Source organism: Colius striatus, chromosome 1, assembly GCF_028858725.1.
Source record: "Colius striatus isolate bColStr4 chromosome 1, bColStr4.1.hap1, whole genome shotgun sequence".
In the NCBI taxonomy this organism is placed as follows: domain Eukaryota; kingdom Metazoa; phylum Chordata; class Aves; order Coliiformes; family Coliidae; genus Colius; species Colius striatus.
The window spans coordinates 78,912,843-78,939,212 of record NC_084759.1 but is presented as its reverse complement, the minus strand read 5'-3'; the positions used below and the strand labels follow the sequence as shown (position 1 = coordinate 78,939,212).

At 41.5% G+C, this 26,370-nt stretch overlaps 1 protein-coding gene across 4 annotated transcripts in view; it reads right to left on the bottom strand.

Annotated features, from left to right (window-relative positions):
* Positions 1-713: 713 nt before the first annotated feature.
* The window catches only part of BEND2 (BEN domain containing 2), a 34,393-nt gene continuing 8,736 nt past the window's right edge, over positions 714-26,370 (bottom strand). For 3 of the 4 annotated variants that reach the window (XM_061999252.1, XM_061999261.1, XM_061999271.1), the window contains 11 exons: positions 22,206-22,331; positions 21,841-22,001; positions 20,373-20,444; positions 20,100-20,189; positions 19,497-19,601; positions 16,898-17,411; positions 15,440-15,640; positions 14,381-14,502; positions 13,582-13,795; positions 12,179-12,382; positions 714-6,343 (listed from right to left, as the gene is read on the bottom strand). In XM_061999252.1, coding sequence (XP_061855236.1) covers positions 6,108-6,343; positions 12,179-12,382; positions 13,582-13,795; positions 14,381-14,502; positions 15,440-15,640; positions 16,898-17,411; positions 19,497-19,601; positions 20,100-20,189; positions 20,373-20,444; positions 21,841-22,001; positions 22,206-22,331 — 2,045 coding nt within the window. In that variant the 3' untranslated portion in view covers positions 714-6,107. Of the gene's footprint in view, positions 6,344-12,178; positions 12,383-13,581; positions 13,796-14,380; positions 14,503-15,439; positions 15,641-16,897; positions 17,412-19,496; positions 19,602-20,099; positions 20,190-20,372; positions 20,445-21,840; positions 22,002-22,205; positions 22,332-24,169; positions 26,247-26,370 lie in introns of all 4 variants that reach the window. The other variant, XM_061999280.1, reaches the window with a different exon arrangement.

The following is a 26,370-nucleotide window of genomic DNA, read 5'->3' as shown; positions in this document are numbered from 1 at the left end:
CAGACCTGCCTGGACATGTTCCTGTGCAACCTGATCTAGGTTGACCTGCTTCTGCAGGGATATTGGACTATGTGATCCCTAAAGGTCCCTTCCAACCCTACCATTCTACGATTCTATGCACAAATAAAGTGTCCCATCTCTACTGTAGAGAGGAAGGACTCTTCTTGCATCAGGGACAGGTTGGTACTAGGGTCACAACAATAGAGGAGAGGTGGTAAAATGTCAGTGTTCCAAACAAACAGGTTACCTTATGGCCGTGTTCTATTCCTTGAATAAGGACCAATACAGAGACTGATTCCACTGCGTAAGGCCCAGTCTACTAAAAATGCAACAGTTTAAAGGAGTTTCTTACAAATTTTACTGAATTCCTACCCTTTTGTGGAAATCTCTGCTTGAGACGGCTCACACAAAGCTGTAACTGACAAGGAAAGCCCAAACAAGCTTGCTTTGGTTTACTGAATCGGTTAAGGCAGTCTAAATATGGAAACCATCTCACCTCAGCAGAAGATCTCCTCAAAGCTCCAGTCTTCAAAGGCGATCAAAAGAATCTTTTCAGATGAAACTGTACCTGAACTGTAGATCCACCATGCAAAAAATATTTAAGACACACACATGTAGCTAAGGAGCTATCTGCTAGATTTATTTGTAAAATATTTTATTCCTAACAGTAAAATACTGCAATTCTATTTTATAAAAGTTAGCAAAAATTGATACATTTGAAACAGAAACACGAAAACTATTTCTACCTTTATACAACTATTCAATTCTCTTTTCAATATGGAAGCTATAGGTATGCACCACACAACAGATTTCAGTGCCAGACAGGTCATTCAATAAATATATCATTCTACCATTAAAATCTGTGAAGACAGTGAAAAAGTTTCATAAAACTACTGAAAAAATATAAGCATTTTTAGCTTTTTCTAAGGTTTGGAACTAGTAATATCTACACACAACAAAGTCCTTGGCATTTACAAGAATGAACGTGTAGGACAGTAACAGCAGAATTTGTTAGTAGTAAACCAGAACAATCAAATTTGTAGTATAACATTTCTAGTAAAAAAATATCATAAATTTATCCTATTTCTTAAATTCTACAGAAGACTTCTGCATGAAGGTGGTAGGGGAAAACTAAATTACTAATTTCGTATCTGATAAGGCCATTGTATATCCTAACTTGCAATAAAAAAGCTGATCCTAGACTGTATATAATAATAAACAACATTGTCTGTTTGTTATGAATATTAGTTGAGGTTTGTTATGAATAGAAGTTGAGAACAAGTAAGTACACTATTTTATCTTATTGCTAACAAATCCAAAACCATAAAACCTTTGCCTTGGAAAGGACAATTAGTTAAAGCTTGTTCTGCTATTTACACAGGCATAATTTTGGAAGCCACAGTTACATCAACTTTCAGAGGTGAAATTGGTCCCCCGTGTCAGTCTTCTGAGAAGCTTCTTCTGTGAAAAAGTTTGACACGTGAGGTTACACATAGACATAATGCAAGTGGCAAGGCAATTTCATTCACCAGTTAGGCAATACTGGACAAGGTACTGGAAGAAAAAACAAGTAACCTGTGAGGAATGCAATGACAATGTCTGAGCATCTGTGATGGATGCACTTGACCCGTCTTAACAAAACTAGGAGGAGTTTGGTACTAGCTCCAAGGGATGCAAAGACCTGAGCCATAGCTGGTCCAAGAACTCCTCTAGAAAACTCACACAGGAGCAGAGCTCAGTGATTAATACATGAATAGCAGGTGGGTTTTCCCACAAAGAAACAAAGGAAGTTGCAGATACAAGGAGTCTTGTGCATATCTCTCCCATTGTATGCAATTTCACTAGGAGCCAACCATTTTATCCCATGAATAGGGCAGTCTATGTCAGCCTTCTTTAATGTCTCCATGCTTGGCAGTGAGGCTGCATGGCTATCTCCCCTTGAGCAAGGACGTCTCTCTAGGTTGCTTCTTGGAGCAACCAAATCTTTTACCAACAACAAATTGTGGGATGAGCCCAATTTGAGTATTCCCTGGACAGCAACTGGACTGCACAATAGGCAACTCTCTCCTCAAGCAGGGATGCCTCTCGAGGTTTAGAGCTATTAGCCATTTCAGCTTAAATAAGTAAGTTTTAAAATAGAATGAATCGTTTAGAGTTACAACGTTGTGTGACTCAGTATGCTGTTTGCTTAGCTTTACTTACTGAGCTTGATTTGCTTACTGTAGCTAGAGTTGCTGAAACCTTAGGCTTCAAGTTGTAAACTTCCACTTAGACTTACTAAACCTGTTTAAGGAAAATAAGTCCTTCAAAGCCAGTGCAAACCAGAAAGAGGCTACAAGTATCAACAGCAGCTGCAATTAGACAAGGCAACTGGAGACAGTGCAAGAACAGAATTAAAAGTCAGAAGATCTCACACCTGAATAACAATTGAATCAAAGGGCACGTGGCAGGTGTATGAAGCCAGTATGAAGAATCCATGAGGGTCAGGTGAATACTCTTTAAGGGTATAATTGCCCAGGGATTTCTTCATTTGAGGTCTCTCTTCAGAAGGACCCAGCTCAAGCAGATTCTGCTGCTGTACCAGTCTATTAAATGATTTCTTTTGGTATATTTTGATGCCTGAGACATTGCTTTGAAAAATCTGGGGTTCAGAAGTTTGGAGTGAACCAATGCCAGATGCTTGGGCAGTAAGTACTTCTTTAACATCAAGATTTGAGATTCCTTACCTGAGACTAAGAGATCCTTTCCTACCCAAGGCAGTGATATCCCTTATTCACAACGAATCCTCAGTAAACAACTGTTAGCATGCAGAATAAATGTCTAATGAAATCCATGTAGCTAATTCCATTAGACATAAACAGTTGATCAAGTCTGGGACTAAGTCTGGAACCAGATATACTCAGCCTGCTTTGTGAGGAGAAAGCAAGGGGGTCATTCACAACTCCCATGACTCAAAGGGAGGTTTTCCTTACCCTTTTGCATCTCTCCCATTAGATGTAAACCCATGTTCAAGTCTGAGACTAAGATCAGACCTAGGCACCCCTAAGCTCCATCAAGAAAACAAGGGGGTCCACTCTCAACCTTGCAATTCAAAGACAGGGTCTCCCTTAGCTTTTTGCACCTCTCATTTCTGTGCAAACTATTCAAAATCTATCCTAATTTGATTTTCCTTTGTATGTTTCTTCTACGTAGTAAGTAGTACAGGGAACTTTGACATCGAACTTAATATTAAGTCGTGCTTTTACAAATTCATTGTAAAATCACTTTTGCCAACACCTTCGATGGCAACTCTTTGATTCTAAATCAAGATCTACAACAGATACAAAAAAGGCTGTGGCACTTTTTGACTTATTTGCCTCAGCCTTCACTAACAAGACCAGCCTTCTGAGTCCCAGAAACCTGGGGGGAAAGGCTGGAACAACTACACACTCAGTCCGAAACAACCAGGTCAGATAATACTTAAACAAACTTTACATACATTAAGTCCAAGGGGCCCGATGGGATGTGCCCATGAGTGCTGAGAGCTGGCAGATGTCATTGCAATGTCACTCTTCATAATCTTTGATGAGGCAAGGCAAATGTGAGAAGTATTAAAAAACTGGATGAAAGTTGATGTCACTCTTATTGCGAAGGAGGGCAAGGAGTAGGACCCAGAGAACTACAGGCTGGTCAGCCTCATTTCTGCACCTCAGGGAAGGTGATGGAGCAGCCAAACTGGAAACCATTTCCAGGTAGATGAAGGACGAGAAAACCATCAGGAGTCACAGCACGGCTTCACCAAGGGGAAGTCACACTTGTCCAACTTCAGAAACTTTTATGGTAAAATGACTGGCGTGGTAGATGAGGAGAGCAGTGGATATTGTCTGCTTTAACTTGAGGAAAGCCTTCTCACAGACAAGCTGCCGATGGGCTGGATGAGCAGACAGTGAGGTGGACTGGAAACTGGCTGAAGGGCCGGGCCCAGAGGATGACCAACAGCATAAAGCTTAAGTGAAGGCCAGGGACTAGTGATGTACCTCTGGGGTCCACACCAGATCTCATCCTGTTTAAGACCTTCCCTAATGATCTGGATGATGGGACAGAGAGTATTCTCATCAAGTTTGCAGACAACACCACATTGGCAGGAATGGGTCATACACCAGAGGGTTGTACTACCATCCAGAAGGCAGGAGAAATGGGTGGCCAGGAACTCTATGAAGGCCGACAAGGGGAAGTGCAAAGTCCTGCACCTGGAGACAAATCCAGGTACCAGTAAGTGCTGAGGGCTTGTGGGGATCACACATAAATGGGTTAAAAGTGGTGGTGCTTCCTTATCTCTTGCACAGATCTGGAGACAACCAAGGAAGCCTTTTGGTGCAGGATGGTCCTGTATTGGCTATAAACTACAGGAACAAGCAGACAAACAGCTTCAAAACAGTTTCAACAAGGTCACAATGCCTGGAGTAAGACCTTTGCTTAATTATCTGTAAAATGAATATTGAAGTTAACACCTTTGAATATGATAATGAGCTTAAAGAAGGACATGCTAAACCTATATGACTATGTTATTCAACTCTCCACCCAAATCATGTTAAATGTCACCCCAGGGAGGGGGAGCAGAGAAGGTCAGATTATAGGAGACCCTTTTTCTACCTTTTTCTGGAGGAATAATAAAGAAACTGAAGATCCACAAGAGACAGACAACAGCCTGTACTCCACCCCTTCCTCTAGGGCCTAGAGCACCTCTTGTGCGGGCCAAGGCTGAGAGGGTTGAAACTGTTGAGTGTGGAGAAGGCTCAAGGGGAAACTCATACTTGAGGGGAAGCTGCAAAGAGGATGGAGCCAAAAAGACAGAAATGGACTCTTTTGTCTCACAGGTACCCAGTGATGGGACCAGAGGCAGTGGGCACAAATTGAAACACAGGAGATTCCCTCTGAACAGTGGGGAACAGTTTTTTATTGTGACAGTGACTGAGGCCCTGCACAGGTTGCTCAGAATGGTTGTAGAGTCTTCATCCTTGGAGATATTAAAAATCTGTCTGAATATCATGGTTCCAGGTGGTCCTTCAGAGGTCAACTTTGAAGCTTAACCATTCTGTGACACTGGGAATAATCACTGCATGTCTTTCAAGATCCTAAGTTAACAAAGGTAGGATGACAAGTCTCTGCAACAGCAGCCTACCCAGACAGCAAAGCAAACATGCCTAGCCTTGCACATGTGGGTATTAAAAGCTATGATTATGAGCTTGAGAAGGTGTACCAGTGATGCTGGTCATCTCTGATTGTGTAGCAATCGTACAGCACATGTCCTCGGTTTTAACTTGAAGGACTGATGACTTGAAGCTGATGGAAAAATACTGTTTCTCAAATCTGAATCGTGACCCAAATCCTCTAGATGCAAGTTGCAGCAGATTTGCATCCCATGGACATCCACACCACAAGATGAGACATATGCCATTGAACAGAAGATCAAGGCCCTGAACTTCTTCAATTTTCATCAAGAAAAAAAACCAGAACCAACCACTGGATTGTTTGTTCTGGATGCTTTTTTTGTGCTTTTGTAGACTTAGAGCAAAGAAAATATTACCAAATGTACTTACATTGTTGTCTGCCTCTTTCCTTATCCTACAACAAAGACTGCTACAGGAGGCAAAAGAAGTGAAAGTTAGCTACAGTTTAAAAGAAGAGGTTTTACTTTCTGCATTACTTATTTTTGATTAAAATATCCAATTGTCAAAGCAAATTTAATTCCTTACATATAATGAGATGATTTATCTGGCTCTGAGCCTTCCTCCAAGGAGGAGTATTGTTTCCTCTCCACATTTCCACCTGCTTTTCCTGACTTGATACACGGTACATGCTTTCTAACCAGATTAATCTTTCAGAGTCAATGAATCATGGGAAGGTGCTTTCAGGGGAGAACACATTGCAAATGCTACAGGGAACGGGGAAGTGATTTCTACACTTATACATGGAGATACGGTTCCCAAGTCTTCTGTCAACTTTGGTCTCATGAAATAATGCTATTTAGTGCTGCTGTATAACACGACAACTCAATGTCACAGGCTGCTAAGTACAATTTACAAAAGCCTGCTAAATTAAAGATTTGAGGCAGATGTTAGAGAGCTTCAATCTGTGAGATTGATAGTGTCACTTTCAAATGGCTTTACTGAAGTGGGGCTCTGTGGAGGGCTCTTTGCACTCAACATTGGTGGTGCCGAGATTCTCCGGCGAATTCCAACTGTTGCCTTTTTATGGTCGTGCCTGAGACTGCGGATTGAGCTGTTGATAGCAGCCACACATGCCTTCCAGTCAAATCCAGTCTCCTTTAGATCAAAGGATGGATAATTCTCTTGAAGAAAGTCTAAAAATAAACAAGTGTATAATAGTTAGCAATTATTTATGCAAGCTACATACTCCTTTTGGATGTCACTAAGACAAAACAAGTGCAATATACCAGAACAGGACACCTACGCATGTCATGAGGCTTGAAGAGCAAAGATAGGGAACAGATTTTTCCCCTCCACCTCTTTAATTTGAAAATGAGTAACAAGAGGTCTAAACATAAACCCAAAAGATGCAAAGAAAGCATGTAACCATGTACGTGAGCTTGATCCCTTGAACTGCTGAGTAACTTCAGCTTCTAGTGTGGTCAACCAAAGCAAAGAAATCCCAGTGTCCACTTCAGAATGACCAGTATTTGGCAGGACCAAGCCTTCCTTCAGAGGACTTCTGACAACTATATTCACTAAAATGAAACACAGTGATTCAACGTAACACAGCCATAGAGGAACAGCAGTAACAAAATCTGCAAGAGCTTGCTCCTTACCGTACTGCAACAAGATCAATAAACAAATACTTGAGTTTGGAAGCAGTGGGAGAAATAAGGTAATACTGCAGTAAGTACCCTTCTCCCCTCCAACAAGTAAAATCAGTAGTTTTTAAAACAGATTTTAATTTTTTGTCATTACTGAGTGGTTGTCTTTCTCAGCCTTGCTGAATTACATATTTTCTCTAAGCAAGCCCCTAGAAGACTTAAACACAAACCCCCCCAAATCCCAGCTGTAATTTCAAATCAAAGGCAATACTATTTCTACTCTGATTAACATTTAGATTTATCTTAGTAGAATGAGAGGTATCACTAGTTCATATTATATCAGTTTTACTCTTCCAGTGGTCTCCCACAAACTAGCAAGTAAAAACCTAATATAGTATTGTCGTTTGCAGTTGATATTTTAACTTGTACTTAACATGTTTTGCCAGAAAAGCATGGGTCTGAGGGAGTGAAATAACAGAGAGAAAAACCAGTGTTCTTGCAGTTAACTGAGATTAAGTGGGTAGGGGGGGTTGGGGGGGTATGAAGCAAGAGTACCTCGGGTTCTTTCATTCCCAGGATGCTCCTGTAGTAAACTATGCTAACAAGAGATACGCAAGCTGTTGGTTGAAGCAGCAGCCAGGCTCTCTCCCCCTCCATCCCCAACAGCTGATTCAAGAAAATGCTTGGCCTCAGAGATAACTGCAGAACAGGAATTCCTCTTACCAAGCCTGCACAGCCTTTGTATGTGGCCATGAAACAGCTTTTAAATGACAGCTTTAACAGCAATTGACCAACTGATGGGACTCCAGTGAGGGTCTGTGGGCCCTTTCCTGCCCTGTAGGGTCACCTCTGGGGAGCTGATGCTGCCATCCAATCAGGTTATTTTATAATCTTAAGGAAAGCAGGGCCAGAGATTGCCCTCTGGCCCCAGAGCCAAGTGGTACCGCTTGTCTGCAACCACAACAAAGGGGACTTTCCTCTCTCATTTGCTCTGCACCCCACATGGTGTTCCTGTAGCCCTGAGATACATCTCTTGAATGCCTCAAACTCAAAATGTCATGAAAAAAGATACAGGAGCTTGAAGTGTCAAAGCTTCCCAAGTTAGTATGTGCCATTTGGGAAAGCCCTCTTATGTGGAGTCTTGCTATATTGGGAATGATTTTGCAGCTGTTAGGCTGCACTGGCCAGATGTTAAAGACCCTTTCAACCTTCCTATACTCCAGAGGTGAAGAAGCAGTTTCAGGATTTGTTAGCAGATGCAGGTTGTAAAAAAGTGGATCACAGGGATATTTGAAGTCAGAAGGGACCCTTAAGGATCATCAAGTACAACTCCCTGGTCCTCATAGGACTAACTAAAACTAAATTATATGACTGTCATTAAGGTGAGAGTAACTAGTCAAACACGCAACCTTACTAACCCAGTGAGCACGGTGATATCACGAAGATGTAGGGTTTTACTTCCTCTTACATGAAACCAGTGGTGTTGGGAAATGCTGAAGGCACTCCAGTATGCCACTGCCTGCAGCCTGGGACCCAGCCCAGTAAATAACATCCCACAAACAAAATTTAAGAATTCCTGGCAGATTATTTTCTCTTCAAATTTCTCACAGAAAACTCCAACTTTTACAACAAAAAAATTCAAGAAAAGGTGGAAATATTTCTACACTGAATGAAGAAACCTCTTCAAATAGCTTCAACTCTCTTTTTAAGATATTGAATCATAGAATTATAGAATTGTTTGGATGGAAAAGACACTTACGATTACTAAGTCGAGCTACTAACCTAACACTGTCAAGCCCAGCACTAAACCATGTTCCTAAAAGAACAGAAAGGCAAAGCATTTCAGCTTTTCTAGAGCAAAGAAATTATTGGTCATACTCCACTGCAAGAGGCACAGAGCAAATGGCCACCAGAAAGCTAATGACCTTTTCCCTTAACACCGTTGTTCGTGCTGGCCATGCTTAAGTTTTACTAGTTAATGACAGCTATTCTTCTGTGTGATAACCTATACACCTTTTCTATCTACAACCTGCTTCACATTCCTCCTCACTTGCTACATAACTGTTACACTAACTCTGTTGTCATGGTTCTGCTTGCTTTATCCAGCCCTGCAGGAGAGACTGAATGAGACCAATAGAAGACTCCTTCTCCAGAAGTCTTCATGCTGAAACAAGAACAATGCAGAAGGAAAAATATCTGCTACAACTTCAACCATAACATACCCCGTCCTCTGCTTTCTGGAACAGCATTTAGAAAGAGAATAAATAATATCAATTTTATGAAGACAACCTGGATTCATAGAAGCTGAGGAAACAGCAAAACTGGCCATACTCACAGAGTGTACCAGGCTGTTAACTTTTTCTAAAGACACACTTTGGTGAAGATTTGTTATTCCAGTTGCTCAAAATACTGCCTGTTCACTTGTCAGCAGTCCCTATCCTATCCATAGCTTCCAAACATTATTATTTTCTGAGATCTCTTCTCTCAAAGGAGCCTCTTAGGTGAATAGGGACAGCTGACCTCTGAGCCATCAGAAGGGCAAGGCACTTGGAATCTGTTCCCTTCTGATCACAGTCACTCAAGCTGTGAGAGACCTCAGGTGGTCTCTACTCCAACCTTCCACTCCAAGCAGGGAGAAATCTGAGGTCACATCACATTGCTGAGGCCATTGTCCGCTGAGGATTGGACACAGCCTCACCAGGCAATATGCACTGCTGCTTGACTGTCCTCACAGGGAAAAGGAGCCTGCTCATATCCACTCTGAACCTCTCATTTCCCTTCATGCCTGTGGTCTCTCATCTTCCCATATTCAATGCTCTGAACAACTTGACTCTAGGAGTTTACTAAGAAGACAGATAACTGCAGGCTGCTACTAGGTCCCCTTAGATCCTTCTTTTTTCCACACAACATAGACTCAGTTTCCTCACTGGGCAAGTGTTCTAGTTGCCTGTCCCTTTGGGGGCTCTCCAGCTTTACTGAGACCTTTCTGGTATTAAGGGACCCAAAACTGGACACAGTAATCCAAATGCAAACGCGTAAGTGCCAAACAGGGAAAGATACTCTTTCCCCTTGATCTGCTGGCTGTATATCTGTTAATATGGTCTCAATTTGCAGTTAAATCCAATGGGTGATCTCCTCTGTCTCCAAGTCGTTAAGTAAACAGGCCAGGCATCAGGACAGACCTTTTCAGTACCCTGTGCATCAGTCACCCAGCCAGAGCATCAAGTAAACACCTTCTGAGCACAAACATCCATTTAGTCCTTTAATGTTTTCAACCCATCCAAACTGTAACATCCCAATATGAATACCAAAATATTGTCAGAGGCAGTGCTGAAAAATGATCAAGCTAATTGACAACACACTGCTCTCCTCTTGTGCACAAATCCAGTCATTTTATCACACAAGGCAATCAGTTGGGCCAAATGTGATTTACTCTTGGTAAAAACATGCTGACTATTCCCAACTACCACCACCCAGGGGCTCAAGAGATCTTCATGGGGAAGACGGGCAAAGGAGGCAATGAGTGCTTCAGCCTAATCTACTGTCCCTAAGTTACCTGCCTCATTCAACAACAGGCCCACACTCTCCTTGCTCAGTCTTTTGCAACTAATGTTGTGGTATGCGATAGGTTTGTGTGGAGTTGCTTTTTGCTTGGGAACAGGGAGAGTGGGCTGCAGTGCTAGTCCCTGTAAGCAGTTCTCAAAACATTTCCCAGCTCAGAGGTGGATCCACCTCAAACCTGGCTGGGCCAATCTGGCATCTCTGCCATCACTTTTTAAGAAGGGAAACCTGCAGTGCACAGAAGATGTAGGAGAGTGATACAAGACAGAAGAGGCCACACAGACCCTGCAGTCCGAGAAAGTGAAAGGAAGACAGGAGGAACAGTGTCAGACGAGAGACTCCCTTGCATCCTGTGGCGAGAACACAGGATGTGGCCCTGCAGCCCATGGAAGGTAATGGCAGGACTGATTGCTACCAGCAGCTCCGGGTGAGTGCATCCGGACGGGCAGGAGACTGTGTGAGGAGGCGGCCATGGTGCAGGCTGTGCTGGAGAGCGTGCGGGCCCCAGAGCAGACCCACATAGGAGACGCAGAGAAGCTGCAGCCTTTGGGATGAACGCACATTGAAGCAGCCCATGCAAGGCTGCCTGGTGTGTGAAGGACCCAGCAGAGGAGCAGGGAGTATCGGTGAGGAGTCCAACTGCCTTGGGACAGACAAACGGCAGGCAGAAGCTATCAGGAAAGGACTGACTGAAACCCCCATTCCCTGCCCCGCTGAGCCGTTCATAGGAGATAAAGACACCAGATGAGGTGCCTGAGCCTAGGGAGGGTTGGAGGAAAGAGGATCTTAAACGGGCTGTATGTACTTTTAATTATTGCCCTACTCTGTATTGCTTTCAATTGGGTATCTGTTTTTTATGTTTTTGATTGATGGTGGATTAAATTTTCTTTTCATCCCCAAGTTGAGTGGTCTTGTAAGTGGCAGTTGAGCCCTCCCTGCCCTTAGGAGGTTCTCTCTTCCCAGTCTTGCTGGGAGGAGTGAGCAAGTGGCTGCTCCTGGTTCTTTGTTTCCAGCTGGAACTAAACCTTGACATAATAGAAGCTTTTCCTGCTGACCTTGACGTTCCTTGCAAGACTTAACTCTATCTGAGCTTTGGCTTTCCTGAGACCATTCCAACACTCCCAGGCAAAGTTACTAAATTCTGCTTCATGAGATGTCCTTGCTTCTAGTCTCTATATAGTGCTTTTTTTGCACCAGAGCTCAGTTACAGATTCAGTGCTTAGCGAAACTTGTCTCTCTATAACTCTACCAATTCTCCTAAGTGCCAGGATGGACTCTGTTGTGCTTGCAGAATCCTGTCCTTAAAGACCTGTCAACTTTCCTGAGCTTCTCTCCTCCTCACAACTGTCTCTCACAAGCCCCCACCTATCAATTTAACTTTACTCGAGATCTTGAGTTCCATTATTTCATAGTCTCTACAGACAATACTGCCATTGATTATCACACTCCAACCCTTTTTGTGAAAAGCTCCATAACCTGATGGGCACTATCTCTGGTTGGCCTACCTAGACCCTGTATCAAGAAATCACCCTCAACTCTCTTCAGAATACTCTAGGACTGCTTCCACATTTCACTTTCAACTTGATGCCATAGAGATTTGAGTTTTGTCCTGTGCACCAGCTTTGCAATCTGAAGGCTTCCTCAAGTTGCTTAAATATAACTTTATCCACCTTCTCTCAGCTTATTTCACTATTTGCACTAGTATCTGTTAGAACAGTCTCTCAGACTTATTTCTGATGCTCCATGGTTCATTCATAGGACACAAAGGTAACCACTCTTGTTCATTTCTTCCCAATATAATTTGTACAGAGATTTTCTTACCTCTGAGAGCATTAATTCTGTTGCAGTCCAGGGGCCTCATACCCCGTTCAAGATTACCATACACGTTACTTTTTACCAGCACATCTTCAGTGAACAAATGACGAATTAGGTAACGAGCTGACAATTCTGGCCGAGACTTTCCCTTAGCTACATAAATGACTGAGAAAGGCAACTGAACGTTGCGCCATGGGCTTCCAAGAAGTTCTAGAAAGGACATCAGGGGAAGAGAAATAGAGAGAGATATTTTACTTATCCAATACTGACTGCTTCAAAGAGACTGTATTATACTAAAACTAGGACACTGAAAGTCCTCCCCAAAACTACTGCACTTGCTTGGAAAGACCAGAGCAAAACCGTAACATTACAGCTAATACTGAAGAGCAAAATATTGCAGACAAACGTCCAAGTAGCCAAAATGCCTTGCCTTGTTTTTCAGCAACGTTAACAGCACTTCTGATACGCTTTCAGCAATGCTAGCAATGTGACCTGCATTATTCATAATTGCCTTCTAAACTATTTTCATCTCACGTGAAAATACAGTGCTATTCGAATTAAATAAGCAAATACAAGTTCTGCTATTTCAATGGTGCTTAGATCCTTTAAGTCGAAACTGAAAGAGTGCATATTTTTCAACTACTTCAACCCGACTCCACTGCAGATACTTAAAAAACCCCACAAACCAAAACCCTCCAAAAAAGGCAAAATATATTGTAGATCAGGAGGTCTGTGGAATCAGACTAAAAAAATCTTTGGTGCAGAAGCAGACCTGATAAAGTCCCAAAGAGATTCTAATCAAGGGCAACTAATCTCAGCTTGTTTTCCTTGAAGCTCTCAAGCTCTACATGTTTTGTTTTGGGTTTTTTTCCCAATGCACTTCTATATTGTGATTTTTATTTCTCTTAAAGAAAAGTATAAGGGCTGCTTTAAGATTTTTGTTGACCTAAATTGTCAGTTTTACAGAAAGATGTGCATTTCTTCTGAAACTGCAATACTGTTCAGTAGATATTTTGAGCTAGCTTGCTCCATGAAGGTAGAATATCTACCTAATAATAACAATAACAATAATTATAATAATAAAAACTAAACAGAGTAACTGTGAAATAAGTCTTGAAAAATTATTATTTAGAGAAACTGAACAGAGTATCTTACAGCTGAGTCTTCCACTCTTACAGTGGATATGCATTATGGGACATTGGTAGATGCAAACACACGTTCTGTTAGCCAGATAATCTTGTTTGCTTCCATGAAGACTTACATATATACACTGCCTTAAGAGGAAAAGAGTCACATAGCTCAGCAAATCCCTTTACTACACAATTTCACCTACAGTAGCATCTCCTGCCTCTCACTGACCATTTAAATTGTAACACACAAATCCTTAAGACGAAAATTTCTTAGTTTACCCATAGGTTCCAAAGACTGTGTTTTCTTGACCAAAGGTGTGTAGAAAGCTTCTGGAAACTTATCCAGTCCTGAATTCTGCAATGTGTCAGTTGTGGAACTAGTCATTTTATTAATGTTTTGAGAACTGACATCACCATCTGCATCGTTATTGAAATCTACACAATGAGAGGTATCTGGAGCATCGGCCATCTTCTCTTTTCCTTCAGCTGTCTCCTGAAACATTTAAGTGAGGTTAGCACCTGTAATGGGACAGCCTATCAATTTTCTAGTTAAATGTTCCAGTTCATTTCCCCATTTAGTGTAAGCTGGATTCCAGATATTTCTCATGAAACCCACAGGTGAAATGGCTACTAAATATTCAGAAATTTGCACAAAGCTTTTTAGAAGCAGAGGTAAATGGAATTACAGGTGTTTTGGGAGTCAATATAAAGTTGAAATGCATGCCTGGATATATCTGAAGGGAAGTCAGTGCTAGCAGCTACATGTTTATGCTCACAGTCAAACTTGACACTACATTTGGGCAACATTTACTGTGCTTTCCTTTTAGTATCCTCTGCTTACACATCTCTTAACTGAGTGCTGGACATCTGGGTGGGAAGATACAGAGCAAAAGTGAGGGATATGTTTCCATCATTGCCCATATGCAACTAGTGCTGCAGTCAGCAGGCCTATGCTGAGCAATGTAAAGACATAATCCAAGGTATTTCCAATTAGAAACACCTGTATGATCAGGAATTCAAACAATTAGTTTGAGAAAGATGCACAAACTCAATACATCATCACCTCAAGACAACTTACTGGGTTTTTTTTTGTTTCAGAGCGTAAACACCGGATCATAGCATTGACATTTGTGATACAGGTTTTCCAGTCTTTTCCATGTTCAGTCAAATCATAGTTTGGAAAGTTAGTTGCAAGAAATTCTGCACATGAAATGTAGAAAATTTGTTAAGCTTTGTGACAAAAAGTGGCACCTACAAGCATTCTAACTTAGAAAGAAAAAGGTAAGAAACGTTTCACGTTTACTGTTCTCCATTTAGAGGCTTTAGATTTCGAGTTTTAATTCAAGAGAGGTAGGTCGCAAACTCATGTTTTGAAGCTACACAGCGCTATGAATTTAAGAAGTGCAGTGATGCTTTTTTGAGACGTCATAAATAGTACTTTTATTGTTAGGTACATTCTGGTAGAACTGGGGGAAAGGTGTGATTTATCACAAAAACTTTTAAAAAACTAAACTCCCAACACCCAGAAAACCCCCACAAAAAACACAGAGACAGGGTAATACTGACACTGCAACTACATCCCATGGCTTAAATAATACTCCAGGAAGGAGATGACAGGTCCACACATATGTACCACAGGATCTGCATAAATGGCTTGACACTTAAAAAAAAATGCCCTCCCCATCTTCACCATTTCTCAAACACAGGTGATAAGTGAACTTAAGAGAAGTGTATTTAGGAATGAACGTTAACAGGTGGTTCCAAGTACGTCATGGCCATTCAAAGAACCCCAAACCAAACAAAACCCAACCAAACAAAAACCCCCACAAAACCACTCATGCCACACACAAACACAAAATAAGTTGTAAAGAAAACCAGAAAAGGTCAACATGACTCATGAACGTGAACTGCACAAAACAAGGAGAAATCAGAACCTGTTTTATCCACATTGAGAATTACAAAGCAGGAATTTCAAAACCAAAGGACACAGCAGTGAGGCACATCCGCTACTGCACTTATCACTTCACCAGCTGCTAGACAAAGATTAGCAGAAACTTACAGAAAATTACTCCTTGTAAGTTAAAAACTTTGTTAAGTATTAAAGAATTAAACCCATGCCCTTTGAAGGGTAGCATACCTCTTACTGCAGCAATTTTGTTTGGATCCAGTGTTCTGCGCCCTCGTGCGCTCACTCCCATAATGCTGCACAATAATGTTTCCTTGGGGAACAAGACACGAACTAAGTAGCGCGCTGCATACTTTGGTTTAGTCTTTTGTCGAGCTTTCATCAAATAGTTTCCAAGAACTTTTACATTTCTCACTGGGTCACCAAGAAACTCTTTTTGTAAGACAAAAATATTTAAAGAACAAAGAAATTATTTAAAACCTTCCAGTTGCTGGAGAAAGAACACTTTCTGAAACTCTTTCTCTGGGCTTCTATGGGAGTCTCGGTATGTCTTCTCCACAACGGCTAATTCTGCTGTGTATTCCTTACCTTTGTTCTTAAAAAAGCAGCTTTAAATTGGAATGGTAACAGAAATACCCCCAAAAGTACATAGAATCATAAAGAATTTCAGCTGGAAGAAACCTTTAAGATCATTGACTCTAGCCTTTGTCCTAGCCTTATCAATCACTAGACCATTTCCCTAAGTGCAACATCCAACCATCTCTTAAACACCTCCAGGAACAGTGACTCCACCACCTCCCTGGGCAGCCTGTTCCAATGCCTGTCAAAAGACACGTAAGAACCAAAAATGTTCGGACTGGCCTGACACACATGCAGATACCATGTATGTTTTTGAGACAATGATCCATGAAAAATGGCATATACATACATAGCACTGCTAAATCAATAGAATTCACAAATTTGCAGATAGATTTTGAGTATTCCACCTACTATTCATGCAGTTCTTCATCTAGATGAACCTAGTTTTCAGGCCAAAAGCACACAAACCCTCAGCTCAGACTTCCATGCCATTCAAGGAATTTATACTTCAGAAAGACACTCATTAGCTTTTAAAACATAGTGCTATGTTATAAGTGCTCGTTGATTATAATGCAATGATCTATGGAATTCTTCATTTTCTGCAGAATTAAATATTTGGAAAGAAATCAAACACTGGAGGATTTGATGACAGACGCTGATAAAATCCTCCAAAAAAGGAGAACAAGTATCTCTTTCATGCAAATCAAGTTAGTTGCTTTCTTAAATGCAGAACATGTATACAGGAGGATGCTTCAGCTTTACTGGCAATCCCTTTTGTCTTTTTAAATATACAGAAATAACATCCAGACATTACTTCTGACATATACACAGGTTAAAAATAGGTTACATCAAGCATGTCAAGGAAGAAAAAAGAGGGTCTAGTCTTAAAAGAACCCGACATATGTACTGTAAATCAAAGGACTGTGGTAGTCTATACAACAGAACAGAGGTTTTTAAGTGATCCCTGGCACATTAAACATTCCCACAACTTTTGTTTAAAGAGTTTTAAACAGTATTCCACTAGATCTAAATAACAATTAAGATATTTTTTCATACTAGCAGTAGTTTTTTTAGCCTTTGTTTCTGAGTATTTATTACAAAGGAACTCACCGAAGCTTGGATGGATGGAGACTGAAGAAGATGGCAACTCATTACTAATATTCACACTCCCAGATGGATTTCTGTAGTTCACTACCACAGCATTATTTCCCATACTGGTCTCAGGTGGTGCTGGCATTGACGATGATGCCACTGGTGAAGATCCAATGTTGACAGTACTTTCCACCACACCGGCTACAAGATTTGATTGCGGAGAAAGGTCAGGCATCCTGTTATTTGCTGTGTATGCCGAATGCAACGAATGTGTAGAAACTATTGTGGGGAGCGGTGGGCTCTGCCTATGAACAGCCTGCTGCGATTCAAGCGGAAGACTCTGTTGGACATGTTTTACCGTGGGATTGACCTGAACGCAGCCGTTTTGTAACGCAACCCTGATGACTGGGCTATGCCTTCCCAGGGCTGGTGAAGAGAAATGAAGACTTGATTCCCTTTCCATGGGTTTTTGCACTCTGATTTTCCCTTGGGGTAAATGACTGGAACTTCTGTACGCAAATCCAACTGGTTTCTGCATTTGCGGAAAACAATTAAAAGGTTAAATTAGACATAACTGGAAATTTTTATCTTTTGCAAAGCAAGACTAGGTTTCTGGAATTATGTTATCGGCAACAGACTCTTCATCGAAGTAGTTGTCATGAAGCCAGTGCTATTACTTTTTAACCTTCCCTCTACTTTCGTTTATTCTCACTTTTAGTTCCGACACTAAGAGTTTACGTGGTCAACTTCAACATTTCACATGTTTTTTCCACCTGGGGTGTCAGCACGATTGCCTTCTAAAAAGCCAGAGAAATATAAAATGCGAAAAGCAGCTTTGGAAAGGCTCTTTAAAAAGCTGTATTGATAAAAGAATATGCAAAATTAAATTTTTAATTTGCCAGCCACTGACCCAGTCTGCTAAATTTTCAAGGGATGTCTCCACTGCCACGTCAGCCTCCTTTTAAACAACTAAAAATTGATTCACTTTCTCTCCTGGCTACCTCTTCATTCTTTACTTGCTAGCTGAAAACATTAAACATTCAGAATCTCATCTACAATGGAAGATTCCAAAGAGACTAAGATGGACAAATTGAGAGATAGATTGTGCTTTCTACCACCTGGAGCACTTTTGTGAAGAAACATATGTACCTTAAAGCATGCATTCTAATTCAAAATAGAAGTCACTGAGCAGGAGCCACCAAATGCAGCTGACATGTGAGTGAGGGGTTTGATTTGGTTTTTTAGTTTTTTGTTTACAGAAATCTGATTATATTCCACTATTGTAACCTTTAAAAATCTACAACGTGAAGTCTAAGTGCCTGAAAGTTTGTCCACTTCTCCAGCTAATGGAGTTGATCTAATGGAAAAAAACCCAGTACTTTTCTCACTAACCTTTCCATATTTATATCCCTAGCCCATTATAGATACAAAAACTCTGTAGCACTCCTGATGGCTTTAAATTTAAAGTGCTAGCAGAATCTAAGAAACTGGTTGGCAAGTTGCACTTGCTGACTTCCTTCTTAAACCTTATCGTAATAAAAGCCTTCTTAAAAAAATTCAATTTAAAAAAGCAGTGCAGGTCACTTTTAATCTCAACATTAAAACAGCTGCCATCCCACGTGATCAGAGAGGAGGGTAAGTGCAGAGGTCACAGCATCCAAACATAGCTGACAAGACCGGTTTATTCCTTGAATCTTTCAGTTTTGGATACGTGGATTGCACAAGTGTGGAATTGTCAACAAAACCACATTCCCAAATAAAATCTTGTGTCCTATTGGTAATCAGCATGCACGAGAATGTCATTGCTTTTACTCATCCTTACAGCAAATGGCCTTACTGATGTCATGACATCTCCTAACAGCAGGATCACCTCTACCACATTAAAAGCTTTGCAGTATTGTTGACAAAGAAAGGTTATTATGGATTTTATGACCTTCTTCAAAAATCATCTGTTACAATTTCATTTTAAAGAGCATTGTTACAAGTACCAATATTCTGTCTCCTTAGTTAACATTGGATTGACCATATAGGAACAAAGTGAAGAACATGCACTCAACATCAAACTTGAAAATGTTTAAAAAAAAGCTGTTTATTAAACAAAACACAATTCTGTACTGCAATGGATATGACGACACACTGTTGAGATCTATAAATCAGTCAGACAATTGAGCCAGCCTGTGCGAGTGATGCATAAACTCTAACTACAGAAACCAATGAGATGGTACACCACACCTCATAAATTAGCAACACCAATATCATAAAATCATAGAATGGTAGGGTTGGAAGGGATCTCAGAGATCATCTAGTCCAACTTCCCTGCAGAAGCAGGTTCACCTAATCCCAAGTTTAAGATGTAACCAACACAATTTGTTTCTGTTGATTCCAATACAAACAGAATTTTACAGCTTCTATCACAGGTTCCTGAATTTGATGGAGGCCAATAGCCATTCTGTGGCCACTGCTCAATAACAGCATAAGACTAAAGCTGACATATAGGAAGAAATACAGAAAAATTTAATTGAAATGGACTTTAAGTCGACTGCTCTGCTACTAATTTTAAATCTTATTGAAGAGATTATTCTTTTTTAAATAAATACCTTAGGTCTTTAATACTCACAGGTTTGAGCAACAGTGGCTTTACACGAGTATGTTGCATCTCCGAGACCTTCCGATGAAGCAGGTCAAATTTCTTATCCAATTTCTGAATGGCATCATACATGGCCTGACAACAAAAGTTAAGAGTGAAAACAGTACTGTTTCACAAGAGTCCAATTTAAATCTGAAGAAATCAAGAAAGCTCAATTACAGGTAAAATTCTTTTTAATTTTCAGTGCAGTGATTTTCAAACTTGCCAGCAACTGCTTCAGAAGACAAAAGCAAAGAACCCACCAAAACAATAGTATCAGGATTTTGGCACACTTTTGTCAAGCTTCATTTACTTTCAAAAGCTGGGTGTATGACAGATATTTCCCATTACTGTGTAGCCCCTCTCAGTAAAGCATAAGATTTAAAATTTGGTATTAAAGCTTAATATTTGAAAATCATTCTTGCCAGCTATGGTGTGAAAACTTCAGGGAATATGAATAACACTATTTTTTCGTTGAAAATATTGAAGTTAAGTGGGCAACTAGGTTATCAAGCATATACAAAAAAATCAAATCCTCCTGAAATTTAACTAGAATTGTTTAAATGCCATTTCAGAGAGAAAATAAAGGAATACCTGGCAGTACCCTAGGACCTCCATAAGAATTTTCTGCTGATCTCCAGCATAGGAAGCTTCTGTGTAGGAGGCTTCAGATACAACACTCCCCTTTTTCATAATAAATAAAAAAAAGAATTTAAAAAGAACATAAGCCATATACAAAAATATATACAGAGTCTTAGGATATCATATTAAACCAATAAATCCCATCTTCAAACCTCATGTCTTGCTTTAACGTGCACTCCCAAAGCAGCTTTTCAAAATCAGTCAAGCAAAAGAAAATTAACTTACATATTCATAGTCCGGCTCATACTCATAAACGACACTGTCACTGTCTTCATAGTCTCCCTCTCTGGTTCTCATCTGGGAAATAATGTAAATAACTTTTAATGTTTTGAATAACAAAAGAAAAATATGAATTACCCAAAGAACCTGTTAGGAATCCAACTTGGGCACTTTCAGTTCTAGCTATATTCCCTCCCCTGGCCACAAAAGCGCCGAAGAAAGTGACTTAAGAGAGACATCTCATTTATGGGCCTGTGGTTTGGTCATATGAATATTCACCTCATTTTTGTTTTAAGAGTATCTTATTCTGGTTTAATATAAAGCTCTTGCAAATTTATATAATAATACATATTTTTATTTGGCTATTCTAAATCCAGAACTTTCTAATCTACTTACATATTTCCTATATAGCCAGGATTATACAATTACGAGACTCTACATTGATGTTTTAACTCTAAATAAATCAATTTAGGGGAAAAGTGTAATTATTACAATGGGTATAACACTGCACACAGAAGTTGTAAAAATGTCTAAAAGATGCTATTTTCTTGCTGCTTGAAAATTGCCTTTAGACAGGAGCCAACAGTGCCATCACCTGGACAATTCTGATATTTTTCTTTTACTGGATGGAAGCGATTCTGCCCACCACACATTATGGATTTCATGAGTCTGTTGTTGTTTTGTCTGTGTTTGTTCTGTTTCAGGTTTGTTGTTTGTTTTTTTTTTTACTAATTCATATTTAATCAGGTCTTATTCTAAAAAGGGTTGAGGGTGTGAGGAGTGTTTTTGTTTGTTTTGGAACATAAGAGGTTCCAAAGAAATACAAGGAGGGATTTCTTCACTGTTCAGGTGATGGAACACTGGAACAGGCTGCCCAGATGAGTTGTGGAGTCTCCTCTGGGGACATTCAAAACCCACCTGGTTGAGTTCCTGTGTGACCTACTCTAGGTGGTCTGCTCTGGCAGGGGGTTGGACTAGATGATCTTTTGAGGTCCCTTCCAGCCCTTGAGATTCTGTGAATTCAACTAAGCAGATCTGCTTTTATAGCGTGCAAGACACCACACTGTCAGAACTGTCAGAACTTAAGAATTAAATTTGATAAAATGAACAAAGCTTTAGATTGTCTCAAGTTAAAAATATATGTAGTCTGTCTTGGAGGCAAATTCTTATCAAACATTAGGTTCTACTCTTATTAAGTTACACAAAGAGGTTTTTACTGAGAAAACATGAGCAGCAACATTAGGAAGTTAGCCTAAGTCACTCTCTGCTGTACACTAACTGTTATAAACGTAGAGTATTTAGCACAACAAAATTTTTCTCTTGCTAGAAGCTTTCATGCCCTACAGAGATATCCTAGTCACACTTCTTCACTGGGATGTCACCAAAGGAGCATACAAAAATGAAGGAGAAATTATATTCCCAGTAACATTCAAACTGGCCTCAAAACAATGGGCTACTGTTTGGCAAAACATACCACATTCTGTCCCACTAGAGTAGGGGCAAGTCGTTTCCTTTTATTAGGAGAAAACACAAAATCCACGTTGTCAGGGCTCTGACCATTTCTTCGCTGCATGTTTGCAGAATGGCTCATTTGTGATACTACTCGGTCAGCTAGCATTGATAAGCCTTCACTTCCTGGAAAAGAGGAGAGAAAGCAAAACGTATCAGCAAGTTTCCCATTGCATTCAACATTTCATTACAAAAGAAACCCCATGCAGAGTGACACTTTTTTTTTTTCCTTTCAAATTGCTTGGTTACTTGAAATTCAGCAGCACTGAACATGCAGCATTAAAACTAGCTATTTACTATTAGATGACAATAAAAATGAAGAGTTATTACCATAGGCAAGTTGAGTCACATGAGAGTTTTGCTTCATTGACACGCAGCTCTGTGTGCACAGTCCATTTTCTCCATGGTCGATAATCAGTGCTTCCACATCATCCTCAACATTCACAGATACATAACCTATTAGCATACAAAGAAACAAGTAAGACTAGACACCATGTTGTGTATCAGATGACAACTGTGGTGCTTGTACCATAACTAGCATTATCTGAACTGTACCACAGGCTAACTTAAAACCAGTTTCACTTTAGACAATAAATGCAAGGTTGCTATTAAATACAGGCATTCAGGTTTTAACATGCACTGGAAAGGAAGTAGCTTACTGTTGCTTAGTTGGCAGGATTCCTGAAACTATCCAGTACCCAGCTCCTCCTGTAGTGTCCAGCTTCAACAGGAACAGTTATAAGCCAGTAACAAGCACTTCTGAGTAGTCCACTGTTGTAGTTCAGGCCCAGCTGGAAACGAAGCACCACACAGCCACTTGCTTCCCCGCCCCCTCCCCCCTTCTGTAGAATAGCTGAGGCCTCAGTGAGATGGAAGAAGAAAAGATAACCAAGGGTCCTGTGGATCAAGATGTGGACATGGAAGCCTCGCTTGCCAACTATGGTTCTGGACAAAACAGATCCAACTACTCGACTCACAGAATAAAGAACAGTTTCATCCACTACCAATTTGAAACTGGACAGAGAGCAAAACCAGAGTAGGATGATGAGAAAAATACAACCAGCACTTTTAAGATCTCCTTCCCCCATCCCTCCTTTCTTCTTGGGCTCAGCTCACTGCTTCTGATAGCTCCAACTCTTCCCCCTCAGAAGCGCAGGGGGACAGGGAATGAGGGTTGTGGTCAGATGGTCTCTGTCACTTCTTTTTCCTCAGAGAACTCCTCACATTCTCCCCCTGTTCCACATGGGATCCCTCCCACAGGATACAGTCCCTACTGTATCTCTCTAGCACGAGCCCTTCCCAAAGGCTGCACTTCCTTACAAACTCCTCCCTGTGGGTGGGTCTCCTCCATGGCAGCACAACTCTAGGCACCTTCTGCTCCAAAGCTGCCTCCCCACAGTGTCATGGTCCCTCCAGGCACTGCCACACCCTCTGCCCTGGGGTGCCATCAGAGCTCAGCTCCACCGTTGCTTTCCGTGGAGGCACAGCTGCCACCTCACCATGGGATGCAGGGAGGTCTCTGCTCCAGCACTCCTCTCTTCCTTCACTGACCTGAGGGTCTGCATGGTCGCTCTCTCATCCAACACCTTCCACCTCCTCCCCAGAAAGAACAACCCTTCTGTTCTGGACTCTTCTTAAGAAGAGATTGTGGAGCCACCCAATTGGCTCAGTCCCAGAGGTGGGTCTGACATAGAGCTGGGGAAAGTTTCAAGCAACTTCTTACAGGGGCCACTATTACAGTCGCTTTGCTGTTACCAGAAATAAAACAAACTCCACACAAACCCATAACATCTACCATTTACACTCAATCATATGACAAGACATGGTGTTTTGGTTTTGAAATTTTACTTTCATAAAAAAAAGAATCTTTAATATACTTGAAACAAATCAGTCTACAAATCCCAACTGCATATTTGGTATTCAAATAGAATCATAGAACCTTCAAAGAGTTGTCAGGGTTGGAAGTGATCTCTAGAGATCACTTAGTACAACCTATTGCTAAAACAGGTTGCATCTCTATCAGGTTGCATGAGAACACATCCATGGGGGGTTTGAAAACCTCCAGGAAAGGAGATTCAACAGCCTTCCAGGGCACCCTGTGCCAGGGCTCCCTCATCTGTAAAAGTAAGTTTTTTCTTGTCTTTAAGTGGAACTTTTTGTGTTCCAGTTTATGTCCATTACTCCTAGTCATGTTGCTGAACACTACAGAAAAAAAGTGTCGCTCCATCCTCTCAACACCCACCCTTTAGGTACTTATTAAGTATTAATGACATCCCCCCTCAGTTTTCTCTTACTTCAGCTAAACAGCTCCAGGTCTCACGGTCTTCCTTCTTGAGAAAAATGTTCCAGTCCACTTCCACTGATCATCTTGGTGGCCCTGCACTGGACTCTCTGCAACAGTTCCCTGTCCCTCTTGAGCTGTGGAGCACAGAACTGGACACAGGACTCCAGATGAGGCCTCAGAAGGGTGGAGCAGAGGCGGAGCAGAACCTCCTGGCTACACTCTTCTTGATGCATCCCAGGATACCATCAGCCTTCTTGGTCATGAGGGCACATTGCTGGCTCATGTTCAGTTTATTGTCAACCAGGACTCCCAGGTCTCTCTCTGCAGAGCTGCTCTCCAGCAGGTCACTCTCTGCCTGTACTGTTGCATGGGGTTGTTCCTCCCCAGACTTGTCCTTGTTGAACCTTCTGAGGTTCCTCTCTGCCCATCTCAAGCCGGTCGAGATCCCGCTGAATGGCAGCACAGCCTCTGGGGAATCAGCCAGTCCCCCCAGTTTGGTGTCATCAGCCAACTTGCTGAGGGTACACTCTGTCCCTTCATCCAGGTTGGTGATGAAGATACTGAACAAGATTTGCCCCAAAGCTGATCCCTGTGGAACTCCACTGACCACAGGCCTTCAACTTGACTTGGCTCCATTGATCACCACCCTCTGGACTTTGTAATTCAGACAGATCTTGATCCACATCACTGTCCACTCATCCACCCCACACTGCCTGAGGTTTTTGATGAGGATGTTATGAGAGAAGGTATCAAAGGCCTTGATGGAGTCAAGACAGCCAATATCCACTGCTCTTCCTTCATCTAGCCAGACAGTTATGCACTCATAGAAGGCTATCAGGTTGGTCAAATAGGATTTCCCCTTGGTGAATCCATGGTGACTCCCCCTGATAACCATCTTTTCCTTCGTATGTTTATTAACAACAGTGAGGATGAGTTGTTCCATTACCTTTCCAGGGATGGAAGTAAAGCTGACTGTCCTGTAGTTTCCCAGGTGCTCCCCTTCTTGCTTTTGATGAAGACTGGAGTGATACTGGCCTTCCTCCAGTCCTCAAGCACCTCATCTGTGCTCCATGATGGAGAGTGGCTTAGCAGTAATATCAACCAGCTCTCTTCAGCACTTGTGGGTGGATTTTATCAGTACTCATGGATTTATGGGTATCTAGTGTGCCCAACAGATCTCTAACACCATCCTCACCCATCTAGCGAAGGTCTCCCATTCTCCAGACTATCTCACTATCTCCCAGGGTCTAGGCTACTCTAAGGCCAGCCTTGGCTGTAAAGACTGAAGGAAAGAAGTCATTTGGTAGTTCTGCCTTCTCTGCATCCTCCGGCACCCTCCTTCAGCACTGGGCCCACATTCTCCCTAACCTTCTTTTTGCTGCAGACGTACTTGAAGAAGCCTTTCTTATGTTCCTTTAAATCCCTTGCCAGAAATAATTTCCAAAGGGCTTTAGCCTTCCTACTTTCCTCCCCGCTTGCTCTGGCAACATTGCTATAATCTTCCCAAGCAACCAGGTCCTTTTTCCAAAAACTCCTTTCTTCCTATAGACTTCTTTCTTCAAGTTGTTCCAGTAGCAGCTTGTTTGTCCACACAGGTCTCTTACCACCTTTTCCTGATTTTTCTTGAAGTGGCACTTCAAGTTCAACCACTTTTCTTGGGCATTTCTACTATCTAGAATCCTAGCCCATGAAAACCCTCCAAGTACGTCTTTGAAGAAGCCAAAGTCAGCTTGCCTGAAGATCAGGGGCACAATCCTGTTTGGTGTCCTTCTTCTTCCATGCAGGCTCTTGATCTCCACCATCTCAAGGTCACTGCAGCCAAGGCTGCCTCCAAACAGACCTTCTTTATTTGCTAGCACAAGGTCCAGCAGCATATCTCTCCTTGATGGCTTCTCAACCTCCTATGACAAGAAGTTGTCATCAACACACTGCAGCAATCTCCTGGACTGCATGTGTTTGGCTGAGTAGCTTTTCCATCAAATATCAAGGTGATTAAGTCCCCCATGAGGACCAGGGATTGTGATTTTGAGGCAGTTCTCAGCTGTTTGTAGAAGGCCTCATCCACTTCCTCCTCCCGATCAGGTGGCCTATAATAAATTCTCACAATAGTATCACCCACACTACCCTGCTCCATAACTCTCACCCATAAACACTCAACACTCCCCTCATCCCTGCCCAGGCAGAGCTCAATGCACTCTAATTGCTCCCTCA